At 37.7% G+C, this 20,064-nt stretch overlaps 1 protein-coding gene and 1 long non-coding RNA gene across 4 annotated transcripts; one reads left to right on the forward strand and one right to left on the reverse strand.

Moving 5' to 3' along the window:
- Window positions 1-84: 84 nt before the first annotated feature.
- Window positions 85-6,109, reverse strand: LOC126615986 (ATP-dependent zinc metalloprotease FTSH 9, chloroplastic-like). The gene is made up of 13 exons (XM_050283939.1): window positions 5,071-6,109; window positions 4,655-4,720; window positions 4,420-4,554; window positions 4,220-4,285; window positions 3,572-3,757; window positions 3,389-3,475; window positions 3,187-3,300; window positions 2,907-3,031; window positions 2,664-2,772; window positions 1,872-1,997; window positions 1,363-1,686; window positions 1,154-1,277; window positions 85-632 (listed from the first exon to the last, which is right to left on the reverse strand). The coding sequence occupies exons 1-13, from the start codon at window positions 5,947-5,949 to the stop codon at window positions 505-507; spliced, it is 2,469 nt and encodes an 822-aa protein (XP_050139896.1). The 5' UTR covers window positions 5,950-6,109; the 3' UTR covers window positions 85-504.
- A 2,483-nt stretch (window positions 6,110-8,592) lies between these two features.
- LOC126616013 (uncharacterized) lies at window positions 8,593-18,090 on the forward strand. 3 transcript variants are annotated; one of them, XR_007620957.1, is made up of 9 exons: window positions 8,593-8,950; window positions 9,033-9,192; window positions 9,298-9,366; window positions 10,065-10,123; window positions 11,113-15,731; window positions 15,814-15,973; window positions 16,079-16,147; window positions 16,846-17,133; window positions 17,186-17,358. It is a non-coding gene; the product is annotated as an uncharacterized LOC126616013 (long non-coding RNA). The 3 variants fall into 3 exon arrangements; XR_007620959.1 differs by having other exon boundaries at window positions 17,238-17,358; XR_007620958.1 differs by lacking the exon at window positions 17,186-17,358 and adding an exon at window positions 17,946-18,090 and having other exon boundaries at window positions 8,594-8,950; window positions 16,846-16,904.
- The last annotated feature ends 1,974 nt before the right edge of the window (window positions 18,091-20,064 follow it).

Here is a 20,064-nt window from a genome sequence, read left to right on the forward strand (position 1 = left end):
CAACACCGTCATCTAGTAGTTCACTTCTCCTAACGATGCCATCCCAAAACCAAAAATACGACATGCACACCATTCATCTGAACATTTTGAACCAATATATGGAGAATATTATATATTTCGTATAATATTTATCGTATGCAACTCATGAACAATTACAATTGCAGACACGACAGATCATGTGTAATTAACAGGCAATGTACAACAGTTTCAGATACCAACCCGGTTGTGCTGAAGTTAATATGGTGACTGACACACTTGAGAAGGCTTGTACAGGTACTATTCTCCGACTTCTTTCCCTGCTCTTAGGTTGGCAAACTTGGGCTGGTAAATAGTGTGTCCAAACAAAGAGCGTGCTCACTCATTAAAAAATGACCCAAAATACACACAAGTTGCCAGTGGGATCAGCAGCCAATAACGAGGATGAATTCACTGACGGGATAATGGCACAAAGAGCAGTAAGCTACTCCATATTTCACACCGAGGAGAAGAAGTATAACCAGGTTATTAACCAGAGATGGTCTGCAATGAGGGAAGAGACTCTTGCTTGCCACTAATGAAGATTGAAAGTTCCGTTGGTGCAACCACCAATTTTAACCACTTTTGTAGCTCTTCGCCTTCTACCTTTTCTTTTTCTGAAGAAGAAAACACTATCAGAATACCATGATAACCGCAAAAAGTCCGCACCCTAAGCTAAAGATTTGCCAGTAATATGAGCATACTATTGTATATGAGATTCCCTTAAGCTCAACAGATTCATAAAACCAGGAAAATCTAACAAATACAACTATGAACTTGCATCTTTGATTGACGAGGCCCATAGTAACTGCAGTATATAAGTTGCAGTACGACAAATTTGCAAGTGATTATGAGAGATTACCACTAACTTCCACATGGCTAGATGTCCAAAAGGCCAAAAGACTAAACTGAAACAGGACTTCATTTCATCAATAGCCACTCTTATTATAATTTTTTTTCCCACCTACTTTTATTTGCAAGAAAAGCTCCCGGGAAATTTGTATCATGCTAGTTTCTACCAATTTGGCGCTACCGCAAAAGTACCAGTGCATATAACAAAATAGCAAAAAGCTTCAAATTATATAAAACCACAGAACATAGGGAACAATATGATAATATCAAAGAAACAAAATATCACCTTCCAACTGAGCACCAAGACCCTCCAAAACAGTAGGATTAGCACGTACAACCGAAAGAGCTATATCCAAAGCAGATTGTAGCAAAGCTTTAACCTCTCCTTGAACAAGATCAACAAGATGCCCCTGTTGTTATCATTCTAGGGTCAGTATTAACAGCAATAAATTTATTTTAAAAAAAAAACAAAATAAAAATAAAAATGCACAGGACCTGATCCCTTCCCCAAAGAGCACCTCCTCCAGACTCATCCATTCCACCAGCAGAAAGTGTTGCTATAGACACAGGGCCAATGTTGTGATTGAGACCATACTCAGCTACTGCTTTGTATGCCATGTCAGTTGCTCGTCGTATATCATCAAGTGCACCCGTTGAGACACGACCTGAATATACAAATTCTTCTGCTGCACGTCCTCCAAGAAGTGTAACCAAACGTCCACGCAACTCATCAATGAAGAGTAAATATCTATCTTCCGTTGTTGGAGGAATATAAGTGAAGCCCAACGCCCCTCCTGATCTTGGCAATATGCTCAATTTCTGATAACACAAAGACACAGCAATTGGTATATCCATGCAAATTGAAAGTTAATAAATGAGCTACTGCATGAGCAGGACTTGAATTATTCACAATTTCTCGTATTACATTTCCAAGTTACTTTATTCTTATCCGTTCATTAGTAATATAAATAAGAACTATTTTCAGTAATCTCTAAAAAATTCACCTCAACACGTGGCTGTCCAGGAAGAAGGCTTGCAACAGCAGTCCCCACTACTGCATGACCAGCTTCATGTCGTGCAACTACAGCCTTCTCACTTCCCTGCAACTTGGCAGTCTTCTTTTCTATACCCTATAACAAGTACTTCGGCTTAGTTTCTCTACTAATTAATAAAAAACTAACACATTTCTTTTAAAAATGTTTTCATTGAGTGACTCGCACAGGGTGGTAAGAAATGTGTTGCAAGATTGTATATCAAGAAGCATAATCTTAAAATAAATAATAAAAAAAAAAGGTCGTACCCAGTGCACAAAGCTCCCGCTTTACGCAGGGTCTGTGAGAGGTGAACAAGGAAATGGGGATCTCGGGTCATTCCATACAAGTACAAACAATATAGACTAGTGGTATTCCTCTTCACTTATAAGTGAGAGGTCTTAGGTTTGACTCTCGCCAAAGGCGAATTTGAACCACATTACTGCAAGCCCATTGTGAGGCTTAGCCTACTCCCCCACCCCCTTAGCGTAGATAAGATTGTTTGTTCAAAAAAAAAAAAAGTACAGACACTACAGAAGATCAGGACAAAAACCAAGTGGACTAAGGGTTGTACAAATATAAACAATACCCTAAGAGACCAACAACATTGACCATGTCAAAAAATTCTAATAGAACATACGAAAGAGAGAAAATTGAGAAACTACTAAAATAACGAAATATGATTTATTACAGTTTCCAATCATAATTCAGGGAAATAGGTTTAACTGATACTTGAGTATGTGGAACAAGGGGAGAGAGACTTACAGCTATTAATCTCTCCACAGCTTGAATAAAATCAATTTTTTCCACAACCAACTTGCTTTGTCTTCCAGCCAATAAAGCAGCTTCATTCACCAAATTTGCGAGATCTGCCCTGCAGGATATATATCAGAAATGTCATTCCCAATCTACTGGTCACAAACATGACTTTTTCTTCAATTGTTTAATTATTTACTGTTCATTGCTGACTTTAAACACACTGAAAATTGAGCAAATAATAACACATACCCAGTAAAGCCAGTGGTCATAGAAGCAATGTCACCAAGGTAGACATCTTTTGCCAAAGGAAGTTCTTTTTTGGTAGCATGCACCTTTAGAATCTCTTCTCTTCCTCTCCTATCTGGTGTTTCCACCTAACGAGAAAAGACAGGCTTTAATGTGATATAACATTATGTACATTCGTAAAAAAATACATATATACATACTTATGAGGAATAAATTGTTTCCATGTGAAACTTGTTTTCATATCATTTAAAACTCAGAAAGATACTAGAGAAGGACTACAAACCATAACCACACGATCAAATCTCCCTGGTCGACGAAGTGCTGGGTCTAAGACATCGGCGCGATTAGTTGCTCCAAGAACAATAACCGCAGAGTTGCTGTCAAATCCATCCATCTCCTGCATTTGAATTCGTACATATGAATGTCAGTGACATGTAGCCAAAGTCACCCAGATGCTCAAAACTAAGTGGCAGAAAAAAGCTTACAGTGAGCAACTGATTCAAGGTTTGTTCTCGCTCATCATTGCTGACAATACGGAATTTTCCATCACGGCTTTTTGCCACAGCATCTATCTGTGCAAAAGAAGAAATATTAACTAATCCACTAAAACTATATAGGTCAAGAATCAAGATAGTTACACAACAGAATTACATTGTCCATATTCATACCTCATCAATAAATATTATGGATGGTGACTCCTTTTTTGCCCGTGCAAATAGATCCCTTACACGAGAGGCACCCATGCCAACATACAACTCTACAAACTCACTAGCAGAGCAACTTATAAAGGGCACATCAGCTTCCCCAGCCACAGCCTTGGCAAGAAGAGTCTTACCTGTCCCAGGAAGACCCACCTGTAAGATAAACAAGCCATGCTTACTAGTTATTACACAAACAGAGAACAAAGCCCTCTTCCACAAATCCTCCAGTAATGTACCGAATTACAACCAGTGAATGGGACCATTCAAGGGTAAAACTATATGATTCTCCAGGTGCAAAGATATATCTGGTCATTGATACAATACACCCTAACAGTCGACCAATAGCAAATCAAGTGTCAAAAGGATACTACAGAAAGTACTCCTAAGTGAGCAGTAGCGCTCTATGTTACCCTATCTACAACCGGTGTCAATTCCCTATCTGTCCTGCCTCCGTGCCAAAAAATACGTGGCATGGGAGTCCGGGAAAGGCATACCATAGTTGGCTTATCAAGTTAACCATAAATGCTAAACATTTGAATTGAGACCATTAACTTCCCACTCCCTGGTTTTCGAGGTCTAATTCATCATTGATTAATTAGTCTTTTGGTAACTCACCAGGAGAACTCCACGTGGAGGACGAGCACCAAGTCGTATATACTTGTCTGGATTCCGAAGAAATTCCTGGCCAGAAAACATGGGCATAAATAAAAATGGAATAAAAATTCAGAAACAGTAGGACACCTTTTAGGATCCTCTAAAAGACTCTGATGATTCATTTGGTGATATCAAAGTAAACTGAGGAGTATCCAACGTACCACAATTTCTTCTAGCTCCGCTTTGGCCTCATCAACGCCAGCAACATCAGCAAAGGTTATTGCTTCCCCTTGTTCGGATGCTTTAGCACCAGCAGAGCCGCCAGATTTCCTGTTCCTAATCTGACCGGCTGTTTGCTGTACATAAGAATGTACTCAATGAGAACCATATAGCACATGCTTAAAAGAACAAAAAGAAAGAGACAAAGGGTTGAAAGAAAATAGCACTGGCTCGCACCTGAGTAAAGTTAACAGGGAACCTGTGGAGAAGCCCTGCAAGCACAGCAGCATAAAACAAAGCTATCTGCAAGGACCAAAGCCAAGTCAACTGATTAAAACTTCTTCCATACAACATCTTTAACTTCTATCAAAATACATACCCGTGAACAGAAAAGAAAACGTCTTATGAATAGAAACACATGTTAAAACATAAGGGGTTGCATGTTAGTATATAGTTCATACACTGAGATTATCATAATACTCGTATTCAGTCCTTCTACACATACAAATCTAATATAATTTGTATGTATTAGCATATGTGGTTAAGTTCCAAACCCGACTACTTAGTCGACAAGAATTGATCTTTGCTTGTTTTTGTCAAGATAATTGTTTACAGCAGCATAACTAAACAGCATCAAACAACCAAAAACTCACCATTGCAGAGTTCAAGAATCCGCCTGACCGTTTATCCGGTGACCCGAACTCCACCTCATTCTCAAGCATTTTCTCATACGGCGTCTTGATATCAGTTGGCCTTGTCGTCGTGTAAACCACCCTCTTTGTCGGAGCCACGCTTCTTACCAAAGCCTCCGATTCCTGAAACTTGCTCGCCCCACCACCACTCACTTCACTTTCTTGCTCACCCTGCTCAGACTTCAACTTAAACATAACATGAACCCCATCAACCTCAACCTTGTGCACCTGGTTACTATTAATCTTGCTCAGAAAATCACTGTACGGCACGCTAACGAACGTGGTGGGCGTCCTCGGCTCCGACCCAGGTAACGGAATTCCGGGCCGGAGCAACCGCATGACGAAAATTACAATACCCAATTGTAACAGCAAGATTCCAATTTCTTGTGCCTGAACTATCGGCTGCCACCGCCATTTCCCTCCTTTCGACCACCACCAATTCTCTTTCTTTCGACTCTCTCGCCGCCGATTTGAAGCCGGCGAGCTCGAACTTGGCGGGTTATTGTTCACAGCCTGGCCCTCAGTCGGCTTCGCCTCGCTCTTCTCCCCGGAATCGGTGTCCTGACCGCTCGCCGAAACCCGAACCTTTCGAAACCCTCCGTGGTTCCTCCAGAGGCCGCCGAACCTCTCGGAAACTCTCACAGCTCTGCCACCCTGTCCGTGCAACGTGACCGGAGGAAACACCGCCGCGTTCGAAACGCACCGCCTCGGTTCCTGGTTGAAACCCCTCGATCGACTGCGGAGGAATCCCAATCCATGGCGGCAATGATAAGCATTAGAATTCAAATTCAGGCAAAACCTATTGTGGATTGTTGGACGTAAATACTCGACCGACGACATCCCAGAAAAACCCTAGAAATTACAAATTCAAAAGTTCATGTATGCATGTTTCATAACTCTCCCTATCCGATAAAAAAAGAGAAATTCTTGAGCTCTCCCAATGCCCCTCTGAGACAAAAGGTCGGAACTTTAGGAACACAGTAGAGAGAGAAAGAGAGAAAGAGAGATGATAAAAAACGAGATTAAATTTGGGATGCGAACCGTCGGATCAAGTAGGAGTTGGACATCTTAACCGTCAACTTTCCTTTTTCCGTATCGTTATCCTCCGTTTTTTCCCTCTACCTCGCCCACAAGCTTCGCGCCCGTTAATTGGCTTTCTTTATTTAATTATTTATTTTTTTGTTTAAAAAAAACAAACGATAAATAATCTCTACTAATTAATAAAAAATATATGATATCCACACATCATTTTTTACTTCTCTCACACATTTTTAATTTTCAACCGTCGGATCGGATGAATTAAAGAAGATCAACGAACAGTAATTAACAAAGGGTGTGTGAGAAGTAAAAATGGGTGTGTGGATAGCACATCCCTTAATAAAATAGTCATTATCAACCAAAATCTAATAAAATTATCAATTTAATCCTCTAATTAAAACAAAACATGAATAAGAAATATGAGGCAGAAATGTAATTTCACACAAACAAATTTTGCTGTTTTTTTTTTCAAAACGTCATCTACATGTAATCCTAACATATATCTAATTATATAAAAAAAATAAAAAAAAAACTTCTCACTCTCACGTTTTCTATCACTCCCCTTTTCTCTCATTCTATTTAAAAAACAAAAATAAAAAAGTTGAGAAGTATTATTAGCACTCCAAAAATCTCATTTTACGCTCTGTATTTTTCTAACTAAATATAGAAACTTTGGAGTGTAGAATGAAAATTTTGAAGTGTCAATAACAATTCCCAAAAATTTTCTCACACACTTTGTGTGTGCCCATATGCTAGTATATTTTACAAAATTATAAACTTACTAACCACTCTATCACTACATAGATTTTTCAGTGTCCCTAGAGTATGAAGAAATTGTTAGAGGCAGGTGGTGTTTTCATAAGAGGGAATCTAACACTTAGATATTCTTTTATTTTCCTTTTTAATTAACTAAATTTAGATGTTAAATTCTCACATGTGGAGAATTCCACCTGGCACAAGTGTCAGCAACACCTAAAAAGCGCAATATATTATTATACAAGTAAAGAAAAGTTTTTTTTTTTTATCAAATATACATCCTCTTGTGTAATGATGTATGACATATATGTTCATTTTTCGACTATACTAAAAAATATCTCCTCACTACATGGGTGGTTTTTAATTTTTTTTTAATTTAAATTTCCTTTTGAAAATTCAACAAGAGTAGAACAATTTGGAATTACGAAAGCTTCACTCTTTTTGCTTTTTATATATATATAAATAAAATACGGTAAAAAGATAATAGACATATATAGAGTTGTGATTGTCCGTGTCTTAATACTTGTATGATCGTTTAACTTGTTATAATATGAGTGAAACAAAATGATTATGGATTTCTTTAAATATAATATCAATAATTACACACTTCTGATTTAATTATACCATGTGATGGTACGCATGCTACATTCGGATAAGGCTTAATACACATATATTGAGCTTGCTACTTTTCCCCTCGCGGTCAGACGTGCAATGCTGTGGCCCTTGTTGAGGCCGACAAAGACCCCACTCTTGCCCGCTGTGGGAACCATTTCCTTGGCGCGGCTCGGAGAAAACCCTAGATCTTGGCTTGGCGGTGGAGAGTATGCACTTAGAGGTTAGTTTCACCAACACGTGTTCTAACATATGACCAGTATTTTGGAAATACATATATATATATATATATATATATATTTTATTTATTTATTTTTTTTTTTGGAGGAACACGCCCAGTAGACAAAGTCATAGTACAATTAGTTAAATTTTTTATTTAAAAGTATAATTACTTTTAATATACTGAGGTTTTTTTTTTCAAGTGAAAGATTTGATAAATTGAAGAGGTATTCATCAATTTCCTCCCTGAACTTGTGACTATTGGCCAATTTCCCTCCTCAACTTTAATTTTGACCAATTTCCCCCCTCAACTTTAATTTTGTCAATTTCCCCCTTCAACTCTCATAATTAGTCAATTTGCACCCTACTATTAATTTTTTAATTTGATCATAATTAAACAAGTGTGTGTAAGAAACTAAATAAGATGTATGTTAATCATTTTCCTATATCTTTATCCTATTACAAATAGATTAAAATTTAGAATTTTACAATTTATCATAGATAGTATTATTAGTCATAATAAATCAGTATGGAGTAATTTTATTTGATTTTTTACTATACAAAATTGATAACGAAAAGGATTGATGTGTACATTTTTGTATGTGAATACAATTTTCTTTATAAAAGTGAAAGCTAAGTTCAAGTAAATTGGAGAGAATCGAGCTTTAGTGCAAAAATGGCTAGTCAATTCATAATTTTTTACTCATTATTAAGAATAACCTATTTTATTGAAATAGGTCTGATCCATGAGTTTATGATTATTATGTCTTTTTTTTATTATTTCTTCTTTTACATGTTTTAAACACGATTCATAACTTTTTCTTATAATCAACCCATATCACATACTAATTGTCACAGCCCGTCCCGGAATTATTAATTCCGAGGACGTGAGATGACCAATGTGACCTTAAACGGGATTAAGGTGTGTAAATGTATGACATTTGTTTTACTTTAAGATCCTAAACTAGGGTTAGATTTATATTTGTATGTGTTAATTTGTGCTTGGACTTAGGTAGGGCCTCCTACCCTGAATTCCCTCCCTAAAACCCGTAACCTTTCTTCTCTCTTCTTCTTTCATTCCAGACTCTCTCATTCTCTCTCTTACTCTCGAACTCACGGCAACCACCAAGAACCACCACAATCTTGTACCAACGTTCCATTTAAGACCACCATCGTGATCCTGGGGACTTCACGAGCACGGGGATACCAATTTCAGGTGAGTTTCACTTCGAAAACCCTAGTTCTAAAGTTGCCGTGAGATGACACTGTTCATGAGCTTTGAATTGGTTACGTTTTAGGCTAAAACAAGATCACAGCGAGTTTAGTAAGGTCCCAAGGAAGCTCGGAGTGCTTCGTTGGAAGTTTTTGGACGTAAGAACACGGAGATCGACAAGTTCAAAGTTTGGCCGGAGCTTTCGAGGCGTTTTCCGGCGAATCCCCGGCGAGTTAGGAGTCGAGGTAGGTATCAATCTCTTCGTCTCGTCAAGTAATACAACTTTCCTTTTTGTTTCACTCAATTTCGTTGAGTATTGAAGAAGTTATACTCATTTGAAAAATACCCAGTTTCCGGCGATCTCCGAGGCTTTCGAGGCAGTTTCCGGCCAAACCACGGCGAACTAGGTGTTTTGCAAGGTACCATTCTCTTTGTCTCTTCAAGGGCTAAAACTTTCGTTTTTGAATCACTTGATTTCGTTGAGAAATGACAAAGTTATGGCAATTTGAAAAACTGCCCGGAAAACGGCCGCCGGAAAAACCAGTCCGGCGACCCAAGGAAGAAGAAGGTGCTACAGTAAAAATAAAAAATAAAAATAAAATTATTTTAAAAATATGTCGACGTCCGTGACGTCGAGTAGATCACTGTGGTATATTCATATACCTAAATTGAACACCGTATGAGAAAGTTATTGAGGATTGTTGGTTAGGTGTTCAAATAACGTTTTATAGTTTTCACATTTAGGTGAAAATGTGAATTGATGATCCGACCGTTGGATCGTCACCAAAATTTGATACGTTGTAATACGTAATATTTGAGGATTATTGGAACTTACGGATTGGGAATCCGAGTTACGGATCTTCCGGAATTGGAATTGTAAGTCCATAATATAAAATGTTAACCGTCACTTAGTTTTGGAAATTGACGGAGATCCGACCGTTGGATGGTAATGAAATTTTAGGATGTTGTCCTAGAGGTATAATGTGGACCTCTGGAAGTTATGGATTTAAAATCTGAGTGGCAGATCTTCCGGATCGATCAACGTAGTGACGTATTTTATATAAGTTATGTATTCTATCGATATGAATTCTGAGCCTGGATTTGATTACTATTCTAGGCGGCGATCGTCATGACGCCTTGATGTGTGGTGCTAGGGAGTTGTTGGACGAACTCCAGGTGAGTGGGCAGTTTTGTTTTCCGTATATATATATACTTGACGTTTCCCAGAAATTGAATTGAAATGAAAATATGTTTAAAATGAAATGCATATGAGTTATGTGGAAAAACGGGAAGTGAAATACCATGCATAGAATTGATATGAAAAGTATATAGAAATGTGAGTTGAAATGCCATGCATGAATTAATATATGATGCATATGTATGAATTGGTGCGGTGGACGCACAGGTAAGAATTGATTTATGATGCATATGTATGAATTGGTGCGGTGGACGCACAGGTAAGAATTGATTTATGATGCATATGTATGAAATGGTGCGGTGGACGCACAGATGAGTATTTAATTACTGTTATGATGATGATGATATATATTGAGCTCAAATCCTGCACCATGGTTTAGTGCTTATAGTATTCACCGCATCGCACGCTCGCCTTGGATCCAAGTAGATGCTAGTCGTACAGTCCACGCGGAGTGGGTACGACAGACCAGTCGCGAGAGTGTTAGTGAGATTCCGACTGGTGGGTGACCTTAGATTATGTGCACAGATGATTTATGAGAAGCACTAGAGCGTAACTTGTGTGCAGAAGGCCGGACGGGTCACAGAGGTGACTCCGGTAGAGTGATAATGATAGATTTTGAGCTCTAGGTTCAACCGTACAGGGCTATTAGAGGGCCTACGGTTGATTACTTTCTTGCACCTGATATGATTATGTTGATGCATTCATACCTTATTACTGTTGAGATGATGTGGCATGGCATAATTAATATGAGAAATGTTGAGATGACATGGCATGGCATGATTGATAAAGAGATAATGTTGAGATAGTAAAAATGAAGTTTGAGAATATATATGTATATTTATATTTTACATTTCTGGGAAAGTATACAGGTTTTACGGAGAGGGGTTACAACGTTTTGAGAAATGTTTGGATTTGGAAAAAGAATTGTTTTACTGACCCACTCAATTTTGGTTTTGCGCCCTTCCAGGTTCAGGAATCACAAAGGTGTGGTGACTACGAGGAATTCGACGGTGTTCTGACAGATTGGACAAAATTAGGACTCACCTTCGGGTGTATCAACTTATAAATTGTATCTTAAAGCTTCTGTACTGTGCAAATGGTTACGTCACTCTCACGTGACGGCCAGCATGCCCTCCTTCGGGACGGGGTGTGTCAGTTGGTATCAGAGCATGGTTGCAATCTTGGACATTTTGAGAAGTTCTAGTGAATTCTGTCAGAACTACACCGCCTCGTAGCAAACCACGTAGTTAGAGGAACTTAGTCTCCCCGATTTAGCGGGTTAGGGGAAACTATTCTTATGGTGATTCAGTATATTAGAAAAATGGACATTTTAAGACGGGTTATGAGTTGAATTTGAATCACTTAAGAGAAATGATGAACCTGAGGGAACAAAGTGACGGATTAACCAATTGGAAAAGATGTTTCGGAATATGCAAGTCAAAGGAAATTTCCTTCTGACAAGGGGTCGAGACGACTACCTGGTTTTGGTTATGAATTTGTATCCTGGTGGAAACAGGAGTATGAATTGTTGTCACCAGAGGAATCAGTCGATTGAGAATTGTTTAAGGACTTGTTTAAAGGAAAAGTTTATCCCTCCGGCATTTATCGATGGTAGTAAACAAGAGTTTACAAATATGAGACAAGGAAGGTGATGATCGAGGGATATTATAGAAAGTTTTCAGAATTGCCTCGTTCCATCCAGATATTGTTGTTAATTTGGTGGAGGTGTTATGTTGTTTTAAGCTGGGTGGCAAAAAGGGAAGTGGTATTTTGGGTGACCACTATCCATTGTACTTCTTACCAGGAGTATACAAGATGTTGTTGAGCCTTGAGGACTCTGAGAACATGAGCAACGAGAATAAAGAAGAATAAGAAAAGAATAGGAATTAAAAGAAGACGATAAAGTTAATGATTCGTCATATCAAGGATATAGAAAGATTTAGAGCTTCGAAAGAAGTGAAGCTAGAGTTAATTCTTCTAGCTGAGGTTTTAATGTCGCTGGTCAGAATAAAAGTGATGGATATACTGGTAATCCCAGATATTTGAGACAAGGTGTCTCGAGTAAAGGAAATGTACCTTGTGCTGCAGGTACAAAAATTAACACTTTGGGAAGTGTGAAATTAATGAATGTGTTTATGTGAACAGAGGGGACACAGAATTGTGAATCGTCCCTAGAATCAGTTGTACTCAACAATTTTCCATGATATCATAGTGTCGATTCAGCAGAGTTATGGACTTAGTAGTTTGGTCGGATTGACCGTGAGTACAAAGAGATTTGATGAGTTATATGTTCAGCTGTACAGACCATGAGAAGTGGATTCGACTGACACATGAGAAATTGGTGAGTTATAGGCTCGGCCGTACCGACCACGCGGAGTGGATCCGGCCGACGTATTATTGAGATAAGAGTTGAATCAGTCGTATTGATCATTCTAGTTGACTTCGGCTGATATATTTCTTATTATGTATGTTATTACCTTGAGAGTAGTAAATAAATGTAGTTGAGATGAGTGTATGTATTTTGCATTGAGTGACAAAATAGTAATGTTATATCTTTGAGAGTGGTTGCCTACTTATCGAGACAACGATGATTTATCAGTATTGCGGGCTGCAGACCGTAATATTAATAACTCATTCGTGGATTCGTTAAGCAAGCAAACCGGTAGATTATTTTATGTTAGTATTGTACTTATTTGGAATGCTTAATAATAATAGAATATATATTGTATCAGTTAATTCTGTTCCATTAGATTGGTTGGTTATAATTGTGACAAGACGGAATGTTAAGGGAAACCAGTACTTTCCATCGATCTGGATGAACAGAGATTACTTTTGTAAGTATGCAAAATGGATTGAGTCAGGCTGTTATTTATGCTGTGAGAGCAAAGAGATTGTTTTCGAAAGGCTGTCAAAAATACTTAGCTCATGTGGTGCTAAATGATGTTGTTTGGAGTAGTGTGAATAATGTCGAAAGAGTTAGACTTTTCTTGATGTCTTCCTTGAAAGTATACCTGGATTGCCTTCAGGCAGAGATATGAGGTTCATTATTGATTTGTTGCCAGGTATAAATTTATATTGGAGATTGGTTCAGGATGAGTTAAGGGAATTGGAAATTCAGTTGAGAGAATTGGTTGATAAAAGTTTTATTCAACCTAGTACAACACTTTTGAGGAGCCCAGTTTGTTGGTGAGGAAGAAAAATGGATCTTGAGACTGTTCATTGATTATAGACAATGGAGTCGGGTAACGATTGAGAACCGTTATCCATGGTGATGTACTGATGTTTATTTAACCAGCTCAGAAGTAATTGCGAAGATTCAAAGATTGAATTGAGATCTGGTTACTACCAATTGAATATTATAAGTGACATTGATCATAAGATGGTTTTCTGGACTCGTTATAGTCTTTATGAAGTTTGGTGATGCTATATGGATACTCATGCTGTTTTATGAGTTATTGGATGAAGTATTCCAATAATGCCTTGATAAATAGATATCATTTTCATTGAAGATATTCTGGTATACTCTAAGCCTAGAGCAGAGCATGTAAACGTATTAAGTCGGTGAAGCAAAGATTAAGAGAACGTTGGTTGTATGCTAAGTTTAGCAAATGCGAATGTTGGATGAATCAAGTGGCATTCTGAGATTGGTTATATCTGCTTAAGGTATTCAAATGAATTCTTAAAAGGCAGCAGAATTGAGAAATTGGAACAACCACAAGCCATAATTGAGATTCGGAAATTCTTAACTTATCAGGCTATTTTGGATGGTTGTGAAAGAATTTTTAGTCATTGTTTTGTCATTGATGAGACTGTTGAGAAAGGAGGTTATGTATGAGTGGGAAGGAAATTGTGAGCAAAGGATTCAACAACTGAAGTATTTCCTCACTCATGCACGTATTTTAGTAATCCTAGAGAATAATGGTAATCATAAATTTTTAGTGATGTTTCTTGAATGGTATTGGATGCATGTTGATGCAAATGTTAGGGTGATTACATACGTTTCACGATAAATGGAACCTCATGAGATGAATTACCCTACGGGTGACTTGGAAGTCATGATTACCATTCTTGCTGTGAAGTTATGAAGGCATTATATTTGGTAAGAATGCAAGATTTTTACGAATCCAAAAAGTCTTCAATATCCATTACTTGGAAGGATTTTGATATGAGGCAGCGAAAGTGAATTGTATTGCTTAATGAACATGATTGTACGATCAGGGTGATCGTAAAGTTTGTTCTAGCTCAAGCACTTGGCGAGAAGACTACAGTAAGATTAATATCTGGCACGTTTGCCAAGAGTATCATTTTGTGGATTGAAAACCAACGGAAGAAAAATTAAGAATGGAAGATCGAGAAGAAGTTATACTTGTTAAGTAACAAGTTAGTACATTTACCCCAGTGTTGAGTAACAACCTTTCCCAGACAGTGCAACACTACTTATTTGTTTTATGGAAAAGAGAATTGGATTACGGAACTGCTAAGTTTCTTAAGTATGTTGGTTGTGCAGTTTCCGAAGTAACGCCATAAGGACCATGAAATGTGTCACGTGAGTCGGTTTTTGATGACTTGTGAATGGAATGTTTCTGGGTAGAGAAAGATTCGATCAAGAAAGAGTTTTAGTAGACCCTGAGACTATGGATGAGTCTCCTCAAAGTATTCAGGTGATTAAGTTAACCTGAAGTAACCAGGAATGGCAAAAGAGATCAACAGATGGATATGCCACTAATCGAGTGTGTAAGGTAAATGGTTTGATATTTTTGGAAAATTCACCGCGAACAGAAATGACGAGAATTGGAAAAGAGACAAGATAAGATTTAAACACATTAGACCATTTTTTTTTTTTTTTCACTAAAGGAATCAATAAAGTTGCATACAAGTTTGTGATGCCTTCAGAATTGGCTAAGGCACATAATGTATTTTGTGTTCGATGCGTTGTCACTAAGTGGCAGAGTCGTTACATGGGACTTTGGTGCAACTATTGAGAATTAAGCCGGATCTGATTGGTGAGGAACTAATGTCGACTTTGGATTGGAAAAAGAAGGTCCTAAGAATTAAGACAGAGTAAGTAGTAAAAGCTTTGTGAAGGAAATCATTCAGTAGAAAATTACATGGGAGACAGAAGAAAGGATGAGAGTTATGTATCCGAGACTATTTTATGAGTTTTGATGTTCTGGTTGGTGATTGGAATTTCGGGGACGAAATTCTATAAGGAGGGGAGATTGTCACAGCCCGTCCCGGAATTATTAATTCCGAGGACGTGAGATGACCAATGTGACCTTAAACGGGATTAAGGTGTGTAAATGTATGACATTTGTTTTACTTTAAGATCCTAAACTAGGGTTAGATTTATATTTGTATGTGTTAATTTGTGCTTGGACTTAGGTAGGGCCTCCTACCCTGAATTCCCTCCCTAAAACCCGTAACCTTTCTTCTCTCTTCTTCTTTCATTCCAGACTCTCTCATTCTCTCTCTTACTCTCGAACTCACGGCAACCACCAAGAACCACCACAATCTTGTACCAACGTTCCATTTAAGACCACCATCGTGATCCTGGGGACTTCACGAGCACGGGGATACCAATTTCAGGTGAGTTTCACTTCGAAAACCCTAGTTCTAAAGTTGCCGTGAGATGACACTGTTCATGAGCTTTGAATTGGTTACGTTTTAGGCTAAAACAAGATCACAGCGAGTTTAGTAAGGTCCCAAGGAAGCTCGGAGTGCTTCGTTGGAAGTTTTTGGACGTAAGAACACGGAGATCGACAAGTTCAAAGTTTGGCCGGAGCTTTCGAGGCGTTTTCCGGCGAATCCCCGGCGAGTTAGGAGTCGAGGTAGGTATCAATCTCTTCGTCTCGTCAAGTAATACAACTTTCCTTTTTGTTTCACTCAATTTCGTTGAGTATTGAAGAAGTTATACTCATTTGAAAAATACCCAGTTTCCGGCGATCTCCGAGGCTTTCGAGGCAGTTTCCGGCCAAACCACGGCGAACTAGGTGTTTTGCAAGGTACCATTCTCTTTGTCTCTTCAAGGGCTAAAACTTTCGTTTTTGAATCACTTGATTTCGTTGAGAAATGACAAAGTTATGGCAATTTGAAAAACTGCCCGGAAAACGGCCGCCGGAAAAACCAGTCCGGCGACCCAAGGAAGAAGAAGGTGCTACAGTAAAAATAAAAAATAAAAATAAAATTATTTTAAAAATATGTCGACGTCCGTGACGTCGAGTAGATCACTGTGGTATATTCATATACCTAAATTGAACACCGTATGAGAAAGTTATTGAGGATTGTTGGTTAGGTGTTCAAATAACGTTTTATAGTTTTCACATTTAGGTGAAAATGTGAATTGATGATCCGACCGTTGGATCGTCACCAAAATTTGATACGTTGTAATACGTAATATTTGAGGATTATTGGAACTTACGGATTGGGAATCCGAGTTACGGATCTTCCGGAATTGGAATTGTAAGTCCATAATATAAAATGTTAACCGTCACTTAGTTTTGGAAATTGACGGAGATCCGACCGTTGGATGGTAATGAAATTTTAGGATGTTGTCCTAGAGGTATAATGTGGACCTCTGGAAGTTATGGATTTAAAATCTGAGTGGCAGATCTTCCGGATCGATCAACGTAGTGACGTATTTTATATAAGTTATGTATTCTATCGATATGAATTCTGAGCCTGGATTTGATTACTATTCTAGGCGGCGATCGTCATGACGCCTTGATGTGTGGTGCTAGGGAGTTGTTGGACGAACTCCAGGTGAGTGGGCAGTTTTGTTTTCCGTATATATATATACTTGACGTTTCCCAGAAATTGAATTGAAATGAAAATATGTTTAAAATGAAATGCATATGAGTTATGTGGAAAAACGGGAAGTGAAATACCATGCATAGAATTGATATGAAAAGTATATAGAAATGTGAGTTGAAATGCCATGCATGAATTAATATATGATGCATATGTATGAATTGGTGCGGTGGACGCACAGGTAAGAATTGATTTATGATGAATATGTATGAATTGGTGCGGTGGACGCACAGGTAAGAATTGATTTATGATGCATATGTATGAATTGGTGCGGTGGACGCACAGGTAAGAATTGATTTATGATGCATATGTATGAAATGGTGCGGTGGACGCACATATGAGTATTTAATTACTGTTATGATGATGATGATATATATTGAGCTCAAATCCTGCACCATGGTTTAGTGCTTATAGTATTCACCGCATCGTACGCTCGCCTTGGATCCAAGTAGATGCTAGTCGTACAGTCCACGCGGAGTGGGTACGACAGACCAGTCGCGAGAGTGTTAGTGAGATTCCGACTGGTGGGTGACCTTAGATTATGTGCACAGATGATTTATGAGAAGCACTAGAGCGTAACTTGTGTGCAGAAGGCCGGACGGGTCACAGAGGTGACTCCGGTAGAGTGATAATGATAGATTTTGAGCTCTAGGTTCAACCGTACAGGGCTATTAGAGGGCCTACGGTTGATTACTTTCTTGCACCTGATATGATTATGTTGATGCATTCATACCTTATTACTGTTGAGATGATGTGGCATGGCATAATTAATATGAGAAATGTTGAGATGACATGGCATGGCATGATTGATAAAGAGATAATGTTGAGATAGTAAAAATGAAGTTTGAGAATATATATGTATATTTATATTTTACATTTCTGGGAAAGTATACAGGTTTTACGGAGAGGGGTTACAACGTTTTGAGAAATGTTTGGATTTGGAAAAAGAATTGTTTTACTGACCCACTCAATTTTGGTTTTGCGCCCTTCCAGGTTCAGGAATCACAAATGTGTGGTGACTACGAGGAATTCGACGGTGTTCTGACAGATTGGACAAAATTAGGACTCACATTCGGGTGTATCAACTTATAAATTGTATCTTAAAGCTTCCGTACTGTGCAAATGGTTACGTCACTCTCACGTGACGGCCAGCATGCCCTCCTTCGGGACGGGGTGTGTCACTAATTGTATTAATGTTTTTGTACATTTTACCCTATATTATGCAAGTGAGTTTATGTTAATTTTAGTACTTTGTTGGAAGTTATTAGAAAGATTGAAAAAAAAAAAGAATAGATGGAAAATTAAAAAAAAATAAATTAACAATTGGGTGCAAATTGACTAATTATGAGAGTTGATGGGGGAAATTGGCCAAATTAAAGTTGAGGGGGGAAATTGACTAATTATGAGAGTTGATGGGGGAAATTGGCCAAATTAAAGTTGAGGGGGGAAATTGACTAATTATGAGAGTTGAAGGGGGAAATTGGCCAAAATTAAAGTTGAGGGGGGAAATTGGCCAATAGTCACAAGTTCAGGAGGGAAATTGATGAATACCTCTAAATTGAATGCTAGATTAAAAAATCAATTAAATCGAATTCACATGTAAGAGCAACATTTTTTTCCATCATTATAAAATGATGGAGAATAGAGAGAGAAGTCATTTTATTTTTAGCATAAAAAAGTATACATTAAATAATAAGGTATCAAAATTGAGTGAGCTATTTAAACTACATACGTTAAAATAAGCAATTAAAGCATGAAGTTACAAAAAAACCTCCCTGGACTACAGGTTGTTAAGCCGTGTGGCTCCGCCCTTGCCACTGGGCTCCTGCAATGATTTCGTGTTTGTATCTATTAATAGTTATTGTGACTTGCATCTCTGGAACCCATCAACAAGATTTGTATGCAAAATACCGAACCCCAATTTTATGGGAAGATAAAAGACTCTACGACAATGGCGGAGCCACCCACAAGGCTTAGGTGGGTTGTAGCTCAGGAAGGTTTTCTGTATAGTGCTATTCATGCACTCATTTTTACTTTTTACATATCTTTCTCAATTTTCTATTATCGGATTGAATGAATTAAAGATGATTAATTGTAAAAAAATAATAATGGTGTGCTGGATGTAAAAATAGATGTGTGGACAACACTATTCTTTTGTAAACTCATGCTTATAGCCCACTCAATTTCAATACAGATTATTGTTTATTGTATATTTAGTAGAGGATATGTAGTAAATAATACGTTTTATGCTAAAAATTAAAAATTAATTCTATCTCCCATCCTCCTTTTATCCTATTTATTAAAGAAAAAAAATCATTTACCCTATGCAATTTAGCAATTGTGCTTCTTACTCAAGAAAGGAAAAATAATTTTTTTAACTCAACAATTAAATCCCTATCTTCGCAATTCCTTATTTATGTTGCAATTTTTTAATGAATGTCACCTTTGAATGTACCTTTTATATTGATTATTATATAATTTTATATAAGCAAAAAAATAACATATGATTTTATTTTACTAATTTCAGCTAGCCCACCCAAGAAAAGAATCATGCATCCGCCCTTGCTCTACGAATGCAAGTTCCAATTTAGGGTTTGGGTTATGTGTCGGCTATACTGATGACTACAAGCTCTTTGTAGCTGATCTTACTAGGAATTTTGAGACTGTTGTGTATATGGAGATGTTCTCGTTGAGAGCTAACTATTGGAAAGGTATTCATGTCCCTGACCATGAGAGTGATGAATCGGACTTGGATTGTCTGCCCTCCCCATCTAAAACCCTTCACATCTCCTCCTATTTCTGTGGTCACGGTTAAGCCACGTCAACATTTTATATTCTCATTACTTTTTGTCTTATTATTTCTATAAAAAAAAACAATATAAAATATTGACGAAGCTTAACCGTGACCACATAAAATAAGAGAGGATTAGAAGAGAATGACAGACAATCCAAGTCTGTGATGAATCTGGCCTTGTAGATCTCGTCAGTCTTTTCAAATTCATATACAAGTCCAAAACAGGCATCCCAAACCATAGTTACCTCAATCCGGACATCACGAAAAAGTCAAAAAATTCACTTTCGAAGATATGACAACAGGAAATAATCCTTTAAT

The sequence above is a fragment of the Malus sylvestris genome, chromosome 3 (genome assembly GCF_916048215.2).
Source record: "Malus sylvestris chromosome 3, drMalSylv7.2, whole genome shotgun sequence".
NCBI lineage: Eukaryota > Viridiplantae > Streptophyta > Magnoliopsida > Rosales > Rosaceae > Malus > Malus sylvestris.

Excerpts from the sequence above, each read along its gene's own strand:
- LOC126615986 (XM_050283939.1), bottom strand. The coding sequence starts at position 5,949 with ATGTCGTCGGTCGAGTATTTACGTCCAACAATCCACAATAGGTTTTGC. Across the intron at positions 2,773-2,906 it reads ATGACCACTGGCTTTACTGG|GGCAGATCTCGCAAATTTGG; the intron begins GTATGTGTTATT and ends TATATCCTGCAG. Across the intron at positions 1,278-1,362 it reads CTCTTTGGGGAAGGGATCAG|GGGCATCTTGTTGATCTTGT; the intron begins GTCCTGTGCATT and ends TGATAACAACAG.